Raw genomic sequence first — 18870 nt, 5'->3', positions numbered from 1 at the left:
AAGTTTCTCAGTAAGGTTAGATTTTGCCTAAGGTCTTCCTGCCTTCAGTATGCAGAAGCCAAACCTCAAGTCTTTTCTGTGTTCTGTTTTTGTGGCCCAGCATTATTTGCAGCTCACCAGAAATTTCCAGTCACAGCAAACATGCAAGTATTTTGGTTTTTTTTTTATTTTTCATTAACAGTAAACACTACAGGAAGACCATGCTGCCAATCTAACTTCTCAAATAAATCATAAGCATGTCACTTTTCTGACCTCTAATAATAATTGCAGAACAATGTTGGAGGTTTTTACCACTAACCAAATGCAACTGTATTGTTTCATGAGATCCTTAAGTTACTTTGTTTTTCTTAAGAGCTATGTGTTAGGCAATGTTTGAAAATTAGGTTTTGCTAATATAAAAGGTTCAACCATTCACTATTATTTGAGAAGACTAAATGGCCCCAAAGGAGGAGAAAACCAGTGCTCATCTCTCAATGTCAATCCAGATTTACTTTGCCACACAGAAGTTTCAGGATTTCAATGAGAAGCTGTCACTACCCGAGTCTGTGCACAAGGAGAAATTGCAGTTGTCATCAGGTACAATATGTTTCATTCTGTGCTGTGACAACAGAAAATCCAATTGTCAATAGAACAAGCTGTATCTGCCCATTTTCAGGCTGTTACTCAGTCTATTCCCGGTTAAGTACAAAACCACATTTATGGGAAGAGGCCAAAAGAGTCTTTCAGAGAGGAACAAAGAGAGAAACATCACTTCCCATTGTACCATGCCCTTTTTGAGCCCTTTTGGCTGCTTAAGGACATGGCATAGACCGACTGAGTTAAGGTGGAAAGTAAATACCCACAGTTCTATTTTTATAGCAGTTATTTAAGTAAAGCTTGAGTTAAAGCTTGAAAACTATTTGGTCTTCTTTCACTTACAAAAGTGCTAGTGCATACATCTCAGACACATCAATTACTTCACATCTCACTTATTTTTTCCCACATCCTCAGAAGAAATGGTCTGTATCAAATACCTTCAGCCAGTCTGCTGTGATCACCACACTGGGATCCTTCAGAGCACTGAAGAGTTGTTTGGTAGCTCTTTTCTTCTCCTGTCTGTAATTTTTTTTTTGTACCTGGTTGAGAACAGAGAAAATATAGTAGCTGTAATCATGGCCTCTTTTGGGGAGGAAAGAACATAATGCATTAAGGACAGTTATGTATAGCACAGCAAGAAATTGACCCAGCACAGGTTGCCCAGAAATGAGCACAAGGAGGAATAAAAACATAATGAGAAAACAAGCAATTTCTTTGCTCCTGAAGTTTCATTAAAGACAACCTAGTTTGTCTTTTTTTTGAGGAAAAGGAAAGAGGATGGATATCCAGCCTTCCTCAAATTCAAGAAACTGTATCTAATTTCATTTATTTATACTTTTGGTTTGGTAGACAAGCAAGCGTTCAAGCTACAATTTGCTCAGATTGCTCAGGCAAGTCTGTCCTAACAAGAGCAGTGAAGGATTACAATCCTCTTGAGGTGCCTAATGGCTCCAGAACATATAAACACAGTGAAATAATTACACTGATCTGTTCTGCTTGCAGTATATAATCTAATCCTGTATATAAAGCCTGTCAATGTCCTTGGCCTCTAATGACTCCTAGAAGATTCAGAGGCTTCTCTGGGTCTTGGGAAATGACTCTGACTTGTTTCCAATGGCTTGTTTGGAAGGTACCATTTGTTTTTAAAAGAAAGTCAGCTGATCATGACCTGGCTGCTTTGAACTTACCTTCAGTGTTTCCTTCTTCATGAATTTGGCTGTTGGAGACACACACTCTTTGTCAGACCCATTGCAAAGCTTATACTCGATCTAAAAAAAATGGGGAGTGAAGAAAATAGGAATGTGTTAACATGAAGATGTTCAAGTTTTGCTTTGATAAAGTGTTGTTTACAACTTTCAGGAATCCATGAAAGAGCTGATTGCAGACTTCAGCAGTGGAACACTGAACAGGTGCACAAAATGCATATCTACAGTGCAGTCCAAACTTCCTTTTTATACCCACGGCTGGTTGGAAAATTCCCCACCAAATTTTCTTTGTATTTCTCCTATGCAGACATTAATCTTGGTTAAAAAATAAAGAAAAAACCCAACAAAACAATAAAACAAAACAGAAAACTAAACAATTATTTCTAATTTTGAAAACTGTCCAACTCCATTCAGATCTGAAAACATTTCAGTTTCTAGAACAGAACTTATGGGGAATTTGTTAAAGATTTTTCAGAACTAGACTTGATACTGGCAATGACTGTTGCACTGACTTAAATGTCCAAAAACATGGGTGGGCAAGAAATAATCTAATCATGTTATAGATAACACAGGAAATCACCTTCATCTTGGCCTTGCAAAGTGAAGCACTAAATACACACAGTCACTTCAAATGGTGTTTGATAGTGTCAGTGCTGTTTAAACTCACTTTCAGAAACTACAGACTGATCCCATGGCTGTGCTGATGGGCTGCAGAAATGCTTTACTTTCATTAGGCATAATGACAGCATTACTGTTACCAAAATAAAGGTTGCTTAGAAAGTGCAGCTCTCCAGAGCCCAGCTCACAACGAGGACCCCCACGTGGAAAGGTTCTGTCAGAAAATTGTACAAAACCTGGACAAGGTTAGTGGTGAAAGAATTATTGTACAGTCTGGACTCTGCTGCTTTTTATGTGACCTTGAGGAAGTTACTTTCTCTCTCTGTACCTCTCTTCCCTCCAACCTTTCATGTGTCTGATGCATTCAGACAGTGATCTTTTGGGGTCAGGCACTGTCTCTCCCACTCACACATGACAGTTTTGTAAGAAAAGCTCAGCCCTCAGCCACTTTGATTTAATGAGTATGACACAAAAATGAGGTGTACTAAGGAATAAATGTATCAAATGTATTTCCCATTTATAAATTCACTGCTATGATGTGAAACAAACCCACTGGGCTCTCAGAATTTCTCTCCTTGATGTCACAAATGGATGTAATAATTTTACAGCACCTTCAGTTTGAAGATACCCACTTCCTCTTTCCCTCCCAGTGACACAGAAACCTCTTGGGCTACTACAGCCATGAACTATACTGTACATTAGTGTGAGCAGGAAAATGTTTAATGACAGCCAGATCAGTCCTTTTCACATGACTCAGAGAAAAACACAGAAATGCATGACCAGATCACAGCAAACAAGCCACCAACTATACCTTGGAGACAGGGGCAGGAGCAAAAATGGGAGATAAGGGTGCTTGCTCAGCTGAGCAAAACTCCTTGTAGATTATGCAGAATTAGAAATCAGGGCAGAAATTGCAATTTGCAACAGAGCCACAGTCACTGTAGAAGCCATTACTTGTTCTCACATCCCCTTGTAGTACTCTTTCACTAAAACCAAAACTACACGATACTTTAAAAATAGAGAAATGAAAACTCTATGATGACACACAAAGGCCAAGGAAAGTCCTGATCTGACTGTTTAGCTCACAAGTCAACTTGGATCCACTCAAAGAAAAGGCCATCTCCTGGACTCCTGAAAACTATTCAGTGTTTGCTGGTTTTGTTTTCACAGAAAGCTAAGCTGGCCTCCTCCGCCTGCAATGCAGTCTCTGATTTGTATTTTGTGCTTGGGATTTTACTGTAAAACCACAAGATTTATGGTGGGGACCACTGCACAGATGTGACAAATGATCAGAGAGCTGTGCCCACAGGGTCTTTGTCACATTTCAAAGGGCAGTAGTAGACATTTGGGAGATCAGCTATAAGCCTTTCTCTATAAAGAAACCTTTCCAAGTGCCTAAATATCTCTGAGCAAAAATCCTTCAGAATTATTAGGAGATTATGCTTTCATGATTTGAGATGTATGTCCTCTGAAATCGGTCAAAATAATTCTCCCCCTTTCTCCCAATTAGCAGGAAGAATGTCCTGTCCTTGAGACACAACTATGAGCCAATTGTTTATTAGTAATTTCACTCCCTCTGGCCTGAGAGATCAGACACAGAGAGAAACACTGTGTACCAGTCCTCATTAGCCAGTGTGAGAGGCAGCAAAAGCACAGATGTTCCCAAGATTCTAGGAAATACTGCTCAGGTGCCTGCAAAGCATCAGGATACAAAGAATGCTTTTTTCCAAACTAATTAAAACAAGTTACAGTTGCTGGTTATATAGAAAATTGCACCTTAGTACTTATCTCAAGAATGAAATTTTGGCCTCTAAGCTCACTTAGCTTGGGGAGTTCGCTGGCAGGTGAATTCAGAAAGGCTTCCAACCACAGCAAACCTGAGCCTAGACCTGCAGCTCATGGGGAACTGGGACTGACAACACACAGAGGCACTTCCACTGCTCCACCAGCCCCACCTGGCCTTCTCCTTGGAGTCTCTCTGGGTCACGCTAAAAATAGAGTTGAACAAGCACAAGGCTTTAAACCTGGGATGCTCACACAGGCAGACACTGATTCTGACTCTTTGGGAGAGCTGACTCTATGACCAAGGGCACTGGTGCCCAATTCCAGCCAATACTGCTGTGCACACCATCAAACCACAGCACACAACAGCTGATGAAGGGGTAATCTCCCCTGACACCAGCACAGCCTTCAGGAGCTCAATAAATACAGTGGAACTTGTCTGAAACCATTCCATACTGGTGCTCCACCTAATCAAAGCAGCTGGGTGAAGAGCTTTGGAGGATGCTCTGGTGGCTCCTGAACCACTGCACTGCTTCCTTCAGACACTCCCTTCCCCAGATCTGGGCTACACCTGGACATGCTGAATCTGTGAACCTGGCCTGTAAGGGGAAACAGGGACACAGGGATGGTGGTCACCCAGACAGGCTTGAGAGTGGGTGAGAAAGAAGCAGTAACATTGGTACTCACTGTCCATATAAGAATTTCTAGGCATGGGAAAATAAGTTTCTGTGCTTCTATTTCCCAAAAACTGTAATGTACCTACCAGCTGTGTGACCAATAACAGAGCTCCCCAAGATGGTTGCAAAATGTTTTATGAAGAGAGAGAAGATGTTACTGTAACTAAGCCATGGTTTTAACTAGGAGCCATGGATGAGCTTTCAGATGTGCCTGACCCGGGGCTTTTGACAGTTCCCCAGTTAGTTTTTAACTAGGCAGACTGATTGTGTCTCCTTCCCAACTTTGCCTCTTGTTATGCATATGAGGATGCACCATCACCGATCCTAAAGAGCAGTTTGCTGGCAAGGAAACTGGTGATCTCCAGCTCTACAGAGCAAAAAGCATTGTGTTTCTGGGTTTAAAAAGTTCCTGCTTTCTCACAGGACAGATGGGATCTAACTTTCCAGGAGAGCACACCACAGGTTTCCATGCTGCTGATAGTAATGATAGTTCCCCCAGGATTAAATAATATGATTTCATATTTTTACATTAATCTGTCCTAATGGTTTTGATTGTACCTTGTGGCATACATAAGATCAGTAAATTTGGGCCCATCAGCTCTAAAGATTCCCAAGACACAGCAGGGTCTCGCATTGCTAAGACACACCAAGAGCATTTAATAATGTCTTTCTACTGCCCTGCCTTTCTCAGCTGGCAGAAAACTAAGAGAAGCCATTTGTCATCACAGCAAGTCTTCCAAGAACACTGGGATAATGCTTGTTCAGGGTACCAGGATCTGGCCCCCGCTCTTTGCAACAATATGTGAACAATATTGGCCACAGATGAGACTTTGTACAATGGGAGAGTAAGGAATTTGTGTCCTTTTTAAAGAAAGAAGAAGCACATTGGAGTATTCTAATAAGAAAGTAGTAAGTAGGCTTTCCAGATACTGGTTCTCATAAAGAGGGAAGTCTGTTATTCTGCCAAAAACTTTCACCAGAGCATGCTGCAGCACTCATAGGGAGAAGAAATTGTTGTCCCTTTTCAGTTCTCTAATCAAACCTGTCCTTTTCAGGACTGAGTGATGACCTTGCCGCTGACAATGGGCTGTACTGTACTCAAAAATATACTTTTTATCCCAGTTAAGTTTCTGTTCCCTTTCATCTCGGTCTTGGAGCTCTGGAGATTCACTGCTGATTGTTAGCAGTCATCACAATACCCTAACACTTCTGCCAGGCTTTTTAAGAGAGCATGCAGAGTTCTCACAATAGTGCTATTCTGATCCAGAGTCTTTTTGGTGACTTCATTTCCAGGAGGAATCAAATAATTTCACAGAAAAGCAGCCTGTGATCAACTCTGGTGTAGGGGATGCCAGCCCATCAGCATGCCAGCCCTGCCTAGGACAACAGCAAGAGGAATATCCTGTTACTTAGCTCAAGCAATCCTTGCTGCACAACAGCCAGAATTATTCCAAATCAGAAATATTTTAAATAAAGTCATTCTCAAGCTGTGCTCTGCATGGTAACAGCAGTGACAGCTTACAAGTTGCCCTTTCGTCTTCTTTGTATCCAAGAGAGAGAAAGAAAAGATCAGATGGGAATTTGAAGGCAGAACAAAAGGAGCTGGGGTCATAAGTTATGCTTCACAAAATCAGTGATATGTCCTTGGTCAGATGTAATTTCTCCAGCATCTTTTCCACATATAACTGCTACAAATCATGATCACACTGAAATAAAAAAAAATGAAATAAAAGTTGTTTAACTAGTATAAAAACTATGGAAAAGCTGAGTTTGACATTGCAACTGAGAAACTCCTTATTACTTATGTGAATATTCACAGATATCTCAGCCAAATGTAAGCAATTTTGGTTTCATTATATTATAAGCATCTCTTTTTGAAAACTTTTTTACTTTTATTGTGAATTAACAGCTCATCCAAAGCATAGTGGAGTCAGTGAGACAATTCTTACTAACAAAGAACCTTTGCAGTAGGGAAGATTACCCTTCAACTGCTATGCTGCTTTACAGCAAGCTGAATAATCTTCAACTGAAACTTTCCAGTTGGGAAAAAAACCCAACATAATAATCCCTCTTATTTCAACCCTGTTACAGATACAGTGACTGTGTTTACAACTCTGAAACAGCACAATGATTAGCACAAACTGAAAAGCAAACTGTACAAATAAACAGTTGACATGACAGCAGCATCTGGGGAAAATAACTGGTGAAATTCAGCCATCCAAGCAACTTCAAATATCAAGTTATACCAGTATTTAGTGGAATCCTTGGCCTGCTGCATCAAATTATGGAAAATAAAGAAAAACTCACAGACCTCACAGGATTTCCATTTGATCATTTAAGTGTGCCTTGTATAGGAAGTTTGTTCTGCAAGGTCAGAATATTTAAAGAGAACATTTGAGGCGAGATGGGAAGTTGGACACTGAGAAAGATGCTGTTTCACATGACTGTCCTAGACTTAGTGCCAGAGAAAGCTGAAGCAGTTTTGATTTCCCCTCCAGCTATAGGCACAGCTTTTGTCCCTAGGCTGAGATTAAACAAAGTGAGCAATGAAATACAACTGGATCTGCAGTTTTGCTAATTTTTTTAATAAGTAATTTCAATTTCAGCACCTCCATTTGCCCTCACCTTCCTTGTCAGAAACTTAATCTAGTGACTAAGGAATTACAATCACCAGTGACCTATGTTGACATGACTGCACTGCTGTGGCTTACCCAAAGTTACCAGCTTTGAGTTACTACTGTCCACATTCACCTCTGTGAGGCACCTGGGTGTTTTCAGGGCTTGTATGTACCTACAGAACTTAGGGCTGCTCCATGTTTTCCCCTTCACATGCAAAATCCCACCCCTCTTCAACCTGATTTTCCCAGGATACCCCAGGCTACATCTTTGCTCAGCTGAAATCAGCTGGAAAGCCCTCTGTGGACAACTGTGACTACCCTAAAGTGCTGCCCTTGGAATTGAGGAAGCCAAATGTGCTGAGCCAGGGCATAGGAACTGAGTGTAAGTGTTCATAGAAACAACTGGCTCCAAAAGAATTCCATCCACAACATGGAGGGCATGAAGTATGGTAAAGAAAAGACAGCAAGGGTTCAGTTGAGCATAGCCACCACCTGGAAGGGCTAGAATCTCCCATTAAGCTGAGCTTAACACACATAGGGGATGTTTCACTCCTGACTCTCTCCAAGGTGATTCCTGCAATTTCTGGGTCTGTCTGCCAAACAATTCCTTGGTTGCTGGCTAAGGGAGACCAGAGGAAAAGCTACCCTTGTAACTGCCACATTTGTGAATGATCTTCTATGTTAGTCCTGAGCGTAACCATGACTGGAATAATCTCAGAAGTCAGAAGCACGATTAACAGATCAAGGAGGGTGAGCTTGAGAGAGTATGGGAACTGTAGCTTAAATCTCAAGTGATGAGTATGTGCAGTTTCAAACCACTGTGCAGCTAAAATAAATTCCTAGCAGTCAGTTATATTCATAATTCAGATTACTGAACAATTTGAGCATGTAGAAAAACTCATTCACAATGCTTTGCCTTCCAACACATCACATAACTGTGCATGCAACAGCCCCACTCCTACAATTTCATAGACTTCATTGCAGCATTAGCAAGGGACTGGAAACAGTGAAGTACCCCTGAACTCCAGCTTCAGGATTCTTCTGACTATCCCTGAAAATATACCTCCATTCTTTGTGGCCCTGCATGCATATCAAGAGACTCCAGCTGCCCTTTAGCCAGTAGAATTAACAGGTAAGCACAGGAAGGAAAGAGAACATGTAGCACTGCATACTGCAATAAAAGGTGCCTCAAAGGACTCTAACAGCATCAAATGAGGCACAAAGCAAAACAAAGGCACCTACTGTCACTATCAGGTGTGTGCTAACTGTACTGCCTGCATGCAGAGACAGTTTGGTGATACTATGAGCTCTCATCCCAGAAAACAAGGATAAAGGACTCTAAAACAGAGAGAAACTAATAGGAGAAACAATCTGAAATAAGTATGCTAGTATTTTTTTTCCCTTTGAAAAAGGAGTCCACTTTAGAAATTAAATAGGAGAAAACGTGCTGCAGAAAGTTACCCATGTAATATGTAGCCAAAGTGTGCCTTAAATATGTCCCAATAAAATGTGGGTCAAGAAGCCACAGCTGAAATGGCAAATATATATATAGTGCCAAGAACCACACAAACACATTGAAAGCAAATGTTCCAGTATCAAAAATATATCAAATATTTGACTATCTGTTCAGACAGGACAACTGGGATGTGTCCACACCTCAGAGAGAGCAGCCCACCCTGAGCACAGGGCAGTGTGGTTGCAGATAAGTCTTCACAGCTCACAAGTTCCCAGACATTTATAGGGGTTTTATGCCACATTCTCTCTGCTCACTTGGGCAACCTGCAGCCTTCTCCATCATGCAATGTGGATATGGCCTGGGTGAAGAAAATGCAGAACTGTTTCCACCTCACTGATGAAGATGTGAAACAGAAATGCAATTAATGTGCCTTGGCAATGCAGGGAATCCAAGGCAGAGTTGAGGTTCCCCAAGCCCCAGTCCAGGGACAGAATCACTTGACTGGCTTTCCTTTCCTTCTTATTACTGAGTGAAAATAGTTAATGAGCTGTGGTACCTCAAAGTAGTGCTGCTGAAAGAACTCTGATTTCCAACACAGTTTTCCATATCCACCATACCAAAACACGGGCAAATATCCATGGCATGGATCTGTAACCTATAACATTTACTTTTTAATCCATTAATTAAACTAGCATACTCTAAAGTCCAGTCTCTAGCAATTATTCCTCCCCTCTGCTATCAGGAATCTAAATATGACCCCATTAGGGCACACTTCTCCCTTTGGTTCAAGCAGGTGGAATCACTATTTTTAAACTGAAATAGTATGACAGATCCCTACTTACAGTTGTGAAAGCTGACAGTAAGGCTTTATTTTATGGCATTAGAGCTGAGTGGATGTGAAAAATTACTTATTGAACAAACTGACCACCAGTTTGCCTGAATTTTTAAGTAACAAGACATTTCACAATAAGGACTCCCCCCGTCATTGCAAAGCGTGACAGAAGGCAAGGAACAAGGCTGGAGGAGAGCAAGGTAGTGTGCAACACAGCAAGATTGAGAAGAGTGAGGTGAATTTCACCTACAAGTGAAATCTAGGTGGGCACCCAAATCTTCCATGGGTGCTTCTCCTTTCAAAAATATACCTGTAGGAGACTGAATGGCAAGGAAGGCCTGGAGGCTAGGAAAACACAGCTGAGCTATGCTCTCACCCAGAAACCTCTTATAAATACATTCCTATTCCTATGTTCATCCTGCATCTCAGAAATCAAACTCCCTCTTGGACAGCATTTCAGGACTCTGAGCTGTCCTGGCCATTCAAAGTCCTTCTTCTTTACATTCCTAAGTCATTGGAAATTCAACACCACTCCATGTAAGGCGTGCAAAACATCTAGCTTTAAAACACAGCCCTGGATGCAGTTACCTGGTCCTTGGGTTTCTCCACTGCCAGGATAAGTGGGAGGCTGATTTTCCTTGAGGAACCTGCCTGAAAAAGCAAAACCAAGATTGGTTTGCAGCTTGCCAGGTTCCAGCAATAGCAGAGGACATGTATACAAGTCCTTGTTGCATACTCCCAAAGCTCCTCTCATCATCATCTCCCCGTGCTGACCTCTGCCAGTACAGAACAGAACAACCTGCCAGCTCCAGGCAAGCACAGAGAAATGTACTGGAAGATGAAGAGATTATTTTCATGTCTCACAAGAAATCACTTGTCTGCAGCTGCTTCTTTTGTGCTATATTTTCATTTCAGCTGGTGCCACTTGCATTTTATAGCTTCATAGTTTAAAATAAATTTAGTTAAAAATTAATTAACTGGTCTCGCTTCTATATCTAGTTACCCTCCAGAAACATGTTAGGGAGCTGCAGCCAAAAAAGCTGTACATGAATCTCAAAGCCAGATCTCATTACAAGGTTGATTCCATCTCAACAGGAAATCAAACCCTGGTACTCTGTAACTCTTGATCTAGAGGCAGGTTTTGAGCAGTGAGATCCAGGGACTTTAGACTCAGTTTTAGCTCCCCATAACAGGCTGGATGGAAAAGCTGTGTTCAGGAAATGTTGATTAGTTTGTCTTCCTCTCTTGTTACACCAATTCCCAGAGTTCTCTCCCAGGTTCTCCACTCACTGTTTCAGATGCTGTGCACTACACTAAATATTACAGTTTTCTTTTGCAAAACAATTAAGATGTATGATTGCCTTGCTGATCAGGAACAGCAGGAGACACCTCTGCTGACAAAATCAACCTTCCAACCATAATTATTCATATCTAATTACTCTGCCAAATGAAGTCCAAATAAACCAGGTTCTTCTGTGGGAGGTGAAATCAAGCCAGAGGAAAGTGCAAGTTTCCTTGTCATCCCAACCATGCAAAAATACTCATTTTCTTTCCCTCAAAATACACACACACAGTTCCTGCAGAAACAGAGGGAGAGGCTTTCTTAATGACCTTAAAAAAAGCCCAAGAATAAGATCCTGAGAAGAAATGAAAGCAAGACTGGGAATGGTTCCCTATCTCAAAGTACCTTGCTAATGGAGTTTGGAGTCTGTGGTGTCTCATCCTTCAGCGATGATGGGCTGTTTCCTTCCACATCTTTTCCTGCAACAAAAAAAAAAAAGTGATTCAAAACCAGCAAAATTCTGGGCAAAACCATGGCTCATCATGGCCTGAGAAGGGCTACTGCTATCAGCACACAAGGGAAGTTATCATGAGCAAGAGCAAGCACACCATGATCTCAGAGAAGGATCATGTCAAATTTGAAATAGCCTCGATCCTCATGCTTGGGTAACAAGACTGATCAAAAGTAAGGTCTCAAAACACCATGGAAAACCAGAATGATGGTTGCAAAGTCCAGCAGTTGAAAGCTGGAAAAAACCAGAAATAAGGTTGCTTATGCATCCTTAATCAGCTCCCTTCTGTGTCCGCATTATGATGCAGTCTTTAATTACATTACCACAGTCTGTTCTTTCCTTACATACCCCATGCCTTGTTCAGTGCAAATAATAAATGCAATTCAGTTAATAAGCAGCTATTCAATCCCCCTTGGTCAGTATCTGGCAACTATACACTAATGCACTTGATAGCATGCTTTGTTGGACAAATAATAACTATGATCACAAAACGTTACAGAAGACAGAAGAGTATCTAGGCATAATTAGTAAAACAAAATTTAAAAACCGCCAACACACTTGCAGAAGATCAATGTCTTCTGACCAAGTTATTTGTTAAAATAAGAAATATTTTAAATTTACGAGCAGTAAATGAGTACTATGACATTTTCCAATCATTGTAGAAATACATAGTCACTACTCAAATATCCTAAACTTGCATATATTATATCCTGGCATGAGTGTGTGTAGTCCTAGTCCAAGCAATAAAATGTAATGATAAATACTGTTCTCTTGGCCAAATGTAATCATGGCCTTAGAGTAAAAGAAAGCATAGAGCTTCTATTAAATAAAATGCCAAAAAAATAGAATCTGATGAGACAAGATTTTTAGTGCCAAGACAGCCATTGTTAACCAATTACAATGTCATTTTCTTCTCAGAATCACTGGCAATCAGAGCTTCAGAATACAGGATGCAGTAAAGAACTACCGCGACAGTGAAACACAGTCCATTTGTAGCACAATGCAAACATGGGGACTGTTGAAAATGTTTCTAGCACCGTGTGGGCCAGCCTTGGAAACACCACCAAACCCAAAATCGGCAAGGGAAAACACTGGTATTTTTTTTTTCAGCCAGCAGAAACTGTCATAGATGTGTCAGAACCATAATTTCTCCTGGAATTATCAGAGCAGCCTTTTAAGAAGCCAAGCAGCCTTTTAGGAAGCCAAGCACTGTTAGGAAAGTCAGCCACAGGAGCCCATGCTGACACAGGAGGCTTGGGAGAAGAGGGACAGCATGTGTCACAAGACCCATATCTCAACCTACTTTCTTAGCTGTCACTCCTTCCCTGGAAACACTGAGCCCTAAATAGTGCACTCAGAATCCTGATTTTTGTGGGCAGGAGAAAATTAAAAAAAAAAATTACCTGTGGCCAGAGATTTGACAGTGACTTTGTGCTACCATGACAAGTGGGATGGCCATAAGAACTGCTGTGCATGGATTAGGACCTGGATCTTCATTTTCCTTTCTCTTATAGCATTTTCAGCTCTATAACCCCCCCTTCTCCCCAAAAGAGGCAGAGGAAGATGGAAAAAAACTCATAAAGCCATGTAGCTGCTGCACTTTTTTCCCCATGAAGAGTTTTTTCTGCACATGTATGGGAAAGTAACACATGGTCTAAAAGTTAAGTAAAGTTAATGGGAATCAGCTGCTGCCTGCTCCAAGGGAATGGTGTCTATTAGCACAACAGAATTCACATCCATTCTTTATCATATCTCATTTCTCAAAGAAAGCTTGACTCCAAGCTCGTAGCTGTACAAAAAGCCTGGATGTGAGACATTTCTGCCTTCTCCCAGTAATGCATTTAAAAGGATTGGCACCTGAACAATGAGATTTTCCCTGTTCCTGAGGTTCTGGACAATCCTGCTCACAGAGCATTATGGGGAAAAAAGGAACATGCAACATTCCAACATGGAACATGTCCATTCTTACTGTATCATTTACAAAGGCTTCATTAGGTATGTTCATGAAGCAACACCTACTAGTTTCTTATGCCAAATGCATTAAGTCTACTGGAAATTGTGAGGGAAAGGCTGTTTCTCAGAGGAGAGAATCCCTCTGAATCCCTCATCTTTCCTGTCTGTCTCAAGGAACCCTGCTGCCACCATGCAGAAGGAGAGGGCCAGCCCTTGTTTGGAAAGCAAACTTCACAGGAACAATGTAGAAGTTTCTCAAAACCCCACACAGTTGAATGCACAGAAAACTCAAAAGTGAGAGTCTCACCTAGAGTGGAACAGACACAGCCACCTTGAGAAAATAAATAAGAAACCACAGAAAAACATAAGAGGAGCTAAACATGAACTGGCCACAGAAGGTGAAACACTTATCTCCCTGATCAAGAAAACACAATGCACACAATAGAAAGAGAGATGAACCTCACAATTTAAAGTGCTGGTTGCCACCAGGGCACACAAAGAAGCCTCCTCCACAAAGTAGCCCAGAAATTCTGCACCAAATAACAAAAAACATTTTGGGAAGCGAATCAGTAGTGCTTATGGAAACAGCCTTCATCACACAGTGAAGAAAACTGCCAACACTCCAGTCTTGTGGCTAGAGAGTAGAACTACTGATACTTTCTTTTTATCCATTATTGTCATGCACAGGGGAACTAAATATTTAGTTCCTTTTCAGAACAACAACCATTCCTTTTCTTTGGCTTTCTACTGGGCATCAGTCCTGTAGGTGCATTTGTCTTTCCACTTTATAAAGACTGATACAGCAAGCATGACTGATAAACTACAAGAGGAAATAAAAGCTCTGATGTGTGACAAAGCTATTGCAAATAAAATCAATCTCTGCTGTAAATATCAGCCATGTGACCCAATGTGAACACCTGAAATGTAGTTCTGTGTATCCTTCACAGGAAAATTCCCATATTCATGAAAGTACATCTCTTACGATGCAGATAATCCAATCTAAATTTTTATTTAAAGACTCTGTGATCTTGCAGCTTAATCTAAAAGAGAGATCCTTTAAAAATTCTTATACCAATAAATTTCCTATCCTCTGAAACAGAAAACAGAGAAAGGTTCTCTCTCTTCATGGCCAAGTGAAAGACAGACATGAAGAAGGAACAAGAATTCATGTCCTTCTGATTTGTGAGCTCCCTATAAAAAGAAAGTATCTTACTCAATTTTCTCTCAGTTACAAGAATCATTAGCACTTTTGTATGCAAGCAAAAGGCAAGAAATCCAAAGTGCTATTTCAGATAGTGCCCTCTGCATTTCCCATATGTTTCCTTTAAAAAAAATTGATTCTCTTGCTGAACTGCATCCCCAGAGTGTAGCTCTCCTGAAGTGTAAAGTCTGTCACTCCCTTCTCTCTGAAATATTTATTTGCACATCTTCATTGTTGGAGGGAGAATCCTAGGTGATGGTGCAGTGAGAGGTGCAGCTCCAGCACATCACATGCCACTGAATTCCAGCCAGGAAATCACTGGGCTTTGCTGCCCACTGCACCCACCCAACACAACCAGCCCAGTGCTCATGTAAGGGAAACCTGCTGGGCTCAGGCAGCAAAACACAGACCACTGGAAAAGCCTCAAGAACTGAAAGCTCATGTAAAACAACAGAGAAAAATAGAGAACAGAGAAATATGGGATGCAGCTTATGGACACAGAGCTGTGGCTTATCTATGGTGATAGCAGCATTGTTCTGAGGAACAGGAGAAGGGAGGGAGAAGCACACAAGGCTCAGAGGAAAACAAGGCAGAAGCAGCAGCAAAGGAGTGAAAACAGAGCCTGCCAGGAAATGGCAGCTGAACATGAAGAATAACAGGCCCTTCTTGCAGGAAATATGAGGAAAACAAAGAGACAAGGCAGCTCCACAGGGGCAGGAAAAGAAATGAGAGGAGTAAGGATGGACAAAACCCCAGACTGCCTGCAAGAAATCCCCTGACTGAAGGAGCAAATTTTGTTTGTTTAAAAGGGATATTCTCTCCTTTACAAATCCTTTAGCTGTGCTCTTCCTTTGCAATACTGAGGGCTACAGCCCTCACTGACACTGGTGCTGGAGGTTTCCTGGGAGAAGTGTGAAGCAGAACAGGAGATCCATCATGGCTCAAGGCACTTGTTCTGCTGAGCCCAGCAAAGGCTGCCAGCAGGGATCAAGGAGCAACAAGGTGATGGGGGAAGCTGAGGAAGAGAAAATTTCTTTCAGCCACCTCCTCCACACTGAAACCCTCAACTTTCCCTGGTTTCTAAAATATTACAGCACTGAAATATAACTGTGAGGGAGTCAGTGACTTTTTTAGCATTGAAAATGCTGGTTAGGACTGAAGAAAGAACTGGGCAAACTCTAAGATATGGCTCTTCATCACCTCAAACAAGGGGAAGCAAATACAAGCTGGAAAATCAGCCCTTCAGCTCCCAAGGATAGCAGAAGTGAGCTATTTATTTGCCACATGTTTGTACAGACTGTACTTATGAGCAATCAGCTGTTCAGAAGTCCCTCCAGGTTTGAAATGTATGAGATTTTAGGTGTCCCATTTTAAATTGTTTTCAATTTGATTACTGAAAGGTTGTTGAAGCTTCCAGCTGCCTCAGTGACAGCCAGGATTAGTCAGCACTGCTGAAAATAGGCTCCCCACTGCCTTACAGCAGACACTCACAAACAAAATACCTGCAAAATCAGAGGCCCTTGAAACCTTTGCATTTAAAGACAATTAGCTCAGGAAACCCAGACCTGGTTCTGGGCTACACCTGCAGAGCCCAGAGAGTCTGTTCAGTGCTACATCTATATGAGCACTGAAACCTTTTGACAGAGGCTGTGTTCTTTCTCCAGATATCAGTGTTTTGAAACCTCACAGGTGCTGTGAGATTTGACTGTTTACAACTGACATGGCAGCTGCAGATGACAGCTCTACAACTTGTGACTGCCCCCTGAAGCACTTGTTTACAGACTGGAACAGAAGCATTGTCTGCAGACTGCAATCAAGGGAAGACTTCAATGTTTACTGTGAGCAACAAATTCTGAAACAATAAAATGAGCTCTTTTTCCTTCAAGAAAGGTGCTAGGAAATTCAAAGCTAAAAAAAAATAAATGTAAAGAGAATGCTTAAAGCTAGTTTGCCATTCATTGCAACCTGTCAAGCTTCTTGGTACTTGTAGTGCTTGTAGATATTTACAGAACATTAACCACAGAAATTTTGCTCCTGTGATATTTATCCTGGGCTCTAAATCTGAACAGGGAAACCTGCCATTAAACATCTGCAAATGGGGACAGTAAATTTTAAGCAAGCACAACACTTAGGGCAAAACACATAAGTGACTTGAAGTGGATGTGCCTGAAAACATTATAGCAATTTTTAAAATGTAAGGCCATGCAGCATTCAATCAGTTACAAACCCCAATTCTCATGCCCTCCATTCCCACTTAATGCCATGGCAATGAAAAATAGCAGCACTGTCTGGGGTCTAGTACTGCTGTGTTGCAGCAGCTTCTCTCACTTTCTCTTTCCCATTCTTGTTCCTGTGGCAGCCTGCTGAGATATCCACCTGCAGCCAAGCACCTGAGGCACGCTGTGTCCTGCACTGCCACCCAGACACCCACCTGGGCTGAGCGGGTAGATGTCGTTGTCGGCCCCGAAGAACAGATTGCGCGTCAGCTTGCGAGGATCCACCTTCTGAGGGGTGGACGAGGCCGGACAGAGGGAGAACCTGCGACGAAGGAAGTTCTCCTCCTTCATGGCATGAGCTGTGGGGGTTTTCTGAAAAAGAAAGATTGATTACAGTTAATTTCAAGACACAGGAAATCAAAGTTTTCACACCTAGATGGCTCCGCTGCTTCAGAGCCACCTAATCCCATGCAGTGTGACAGATCTTTTTATAGAGTGCCAAAAGGCCATGCAGGGGAAAAAAAACTATATTAGTTTGAAGCTACAATTACTCATTTGCTGACTTTCAGTATTTCTAAGCTGTAGGGAAGCAGGACACTGGTCCTGAGTGAATCCAGGCAGTGTAACATCTTCCTGCCCACAAGGATCTATCAGGATAATAGCTACTCACTAGGTCCACTCAGTGCCCAACATTCAGTATACAGTGCCTGAAACTTTTTTTTTCTTTTTTTTTAAAGGCTTTTGAGTCTCATAAATGCAACTCCATTGGTGTCCGCAGAGTTACACCATCTCCACACAAATCAACATTAATCTGAGCTGTGTGGAGGAAGACCAGCTGCACTGGCTGCAGGGAACAGCAGCAAGAGATCACACCAGTCACTCCCACCCTTATTTCCTACTACAGCACATATCAATGATTTTGGTTTTTTAAAATGGCATTAAAATCAGCCTTGCAGTTTGGTCAGTAAGATACCCATTGCTGCTCTGTGGCATTTGTGTCCCCAGAAGCCTCCCTGCATCCCTGTACTGGTGGTACTTTGCTCTTTACCAGCACTTGGCTAATGCATTAGACCATCCTGACTGGAATTAAAGGGTTTTTTATACCCATCCAACAAGCAGTTCTTTCTTACCCTTTACAAACAGATACTATTACTGTCTCCTACCCGAGTTACAGGCTTTATTCTCTCCCCATGTGCAGCCAGAGGCAGGGCTCTGGATAGCAGTAAGAAGTGTCAACCCAACCTTTGGGTGGGCATCCCTCACCACAAGGTCTGCTGCTTCTCTGGTGAACAGTTACTGAGGTAAGGAAAACCCCTTAAGGATAGTACACATTTCCTGAAAAGCATCTCCACATTTTTCCATCTCTTTTAGGTTACTGGGAAAACAAAGAATAAAAGGTTGCCCAGAGTCACAGTGCAGTTTGGAGGGACAGAACCTACATGCTCCTAAGGTGACCCTCATGGCACAGGGGGATATGGGCTAATAACAGGCTAGAAGACCCTGCCCTACCCTTCCTGCTCCCAGGACAACCCCTGTGCTTCCTGCTGTGCAAATGCCCCAATTTCATGGGGAACCCCCAACAGCATCTTGGAGCTCAGCCTTCAGAGCCAAGACACCACACGAGGGGATGTCATGAATGTGTCCCAGTGTGAGGAACTCCCTCCTGTGTTTTATCTGGGCTCTCTACCTCCACCTTCCCTGCCAATCTCTGTAGACCACAGGCCCAATGTTTCAGGTTTTGCAACTTTTTAACATTTATTTGTCCAGCAAGCTACATCAGCTTTATAAACTAACTGTTGTGCAGAAGGCAAGAGAGAATCTGCTCCTTCTTTCCAGCAAGAGAAGGCCTCAGTACCCAAGAGCTTAATTTGATCTAAACCAGGCTGGACTCCAGCAATGCGTATGGGTTACCAAAACCACCTTGAGCAGCAGGTCTTTCTGAA

The 18870-nt window shown here is 41.9% G+C and overlaps 1 protein-coding gene across 6 annotated transcripts in view; it reads right to left on the bottom strand.

The window, feature by feature from the left end:
• The window catches only part of OSBPL5 (oxysterol binding protein like 5), a 174126-nt gene that overhangs the window by 44112 nt on the left and 111144 nt on the right, over positions 1-18870 (bottom strand). For 5 of the 6 annotated variants that reach the window (XM_054635593.2, XM_077179915.1, XM_077179914.1 and 2 more), the window contains exons 2-6: positions 17143-17299; positions 11452-11525; positions 10353-10415; positions 1764-1844; positions 1014-1115 (exon numbers count right to left, since the gene is read on the bottom strand). In XM_054635593.2, coding sequence (XP_054491568.1) covers positions 1014-1115; positions 1764-1844; positions 10353-10415; positions 11452-11525; positions 17143-17299 — 477 coding nt within the window. The remainder of the gene's footprint in view (positions 1-1013; positions 1116-1763; positions 1845-10352; positions 10416-11451; positions 11526-17142; positions 17300-18870) is intronic. The other variant, XM_077179913.1, reaches the window with a different exon arrangement.

This window comes from Agelaius phoeniceus, chromosome 6 (assembly GCF_051311805.1).
Source record: "Agelaius phoeniceus isolate bAgePho1 chromosome 6, bAgePho1.hap1, whole genome shotgun sequence".
NCBI lineage: Eukaryota > Metazoa > Chordata > Aves > Passeriformes > Icteridae > Agelaius > Agelaius phoeniceus.
The sequence above is the reverse complement of the archived record's forward strand: the minus strand, read 5'-3'. Positions and strand labels throughout refer to the sequence as shown.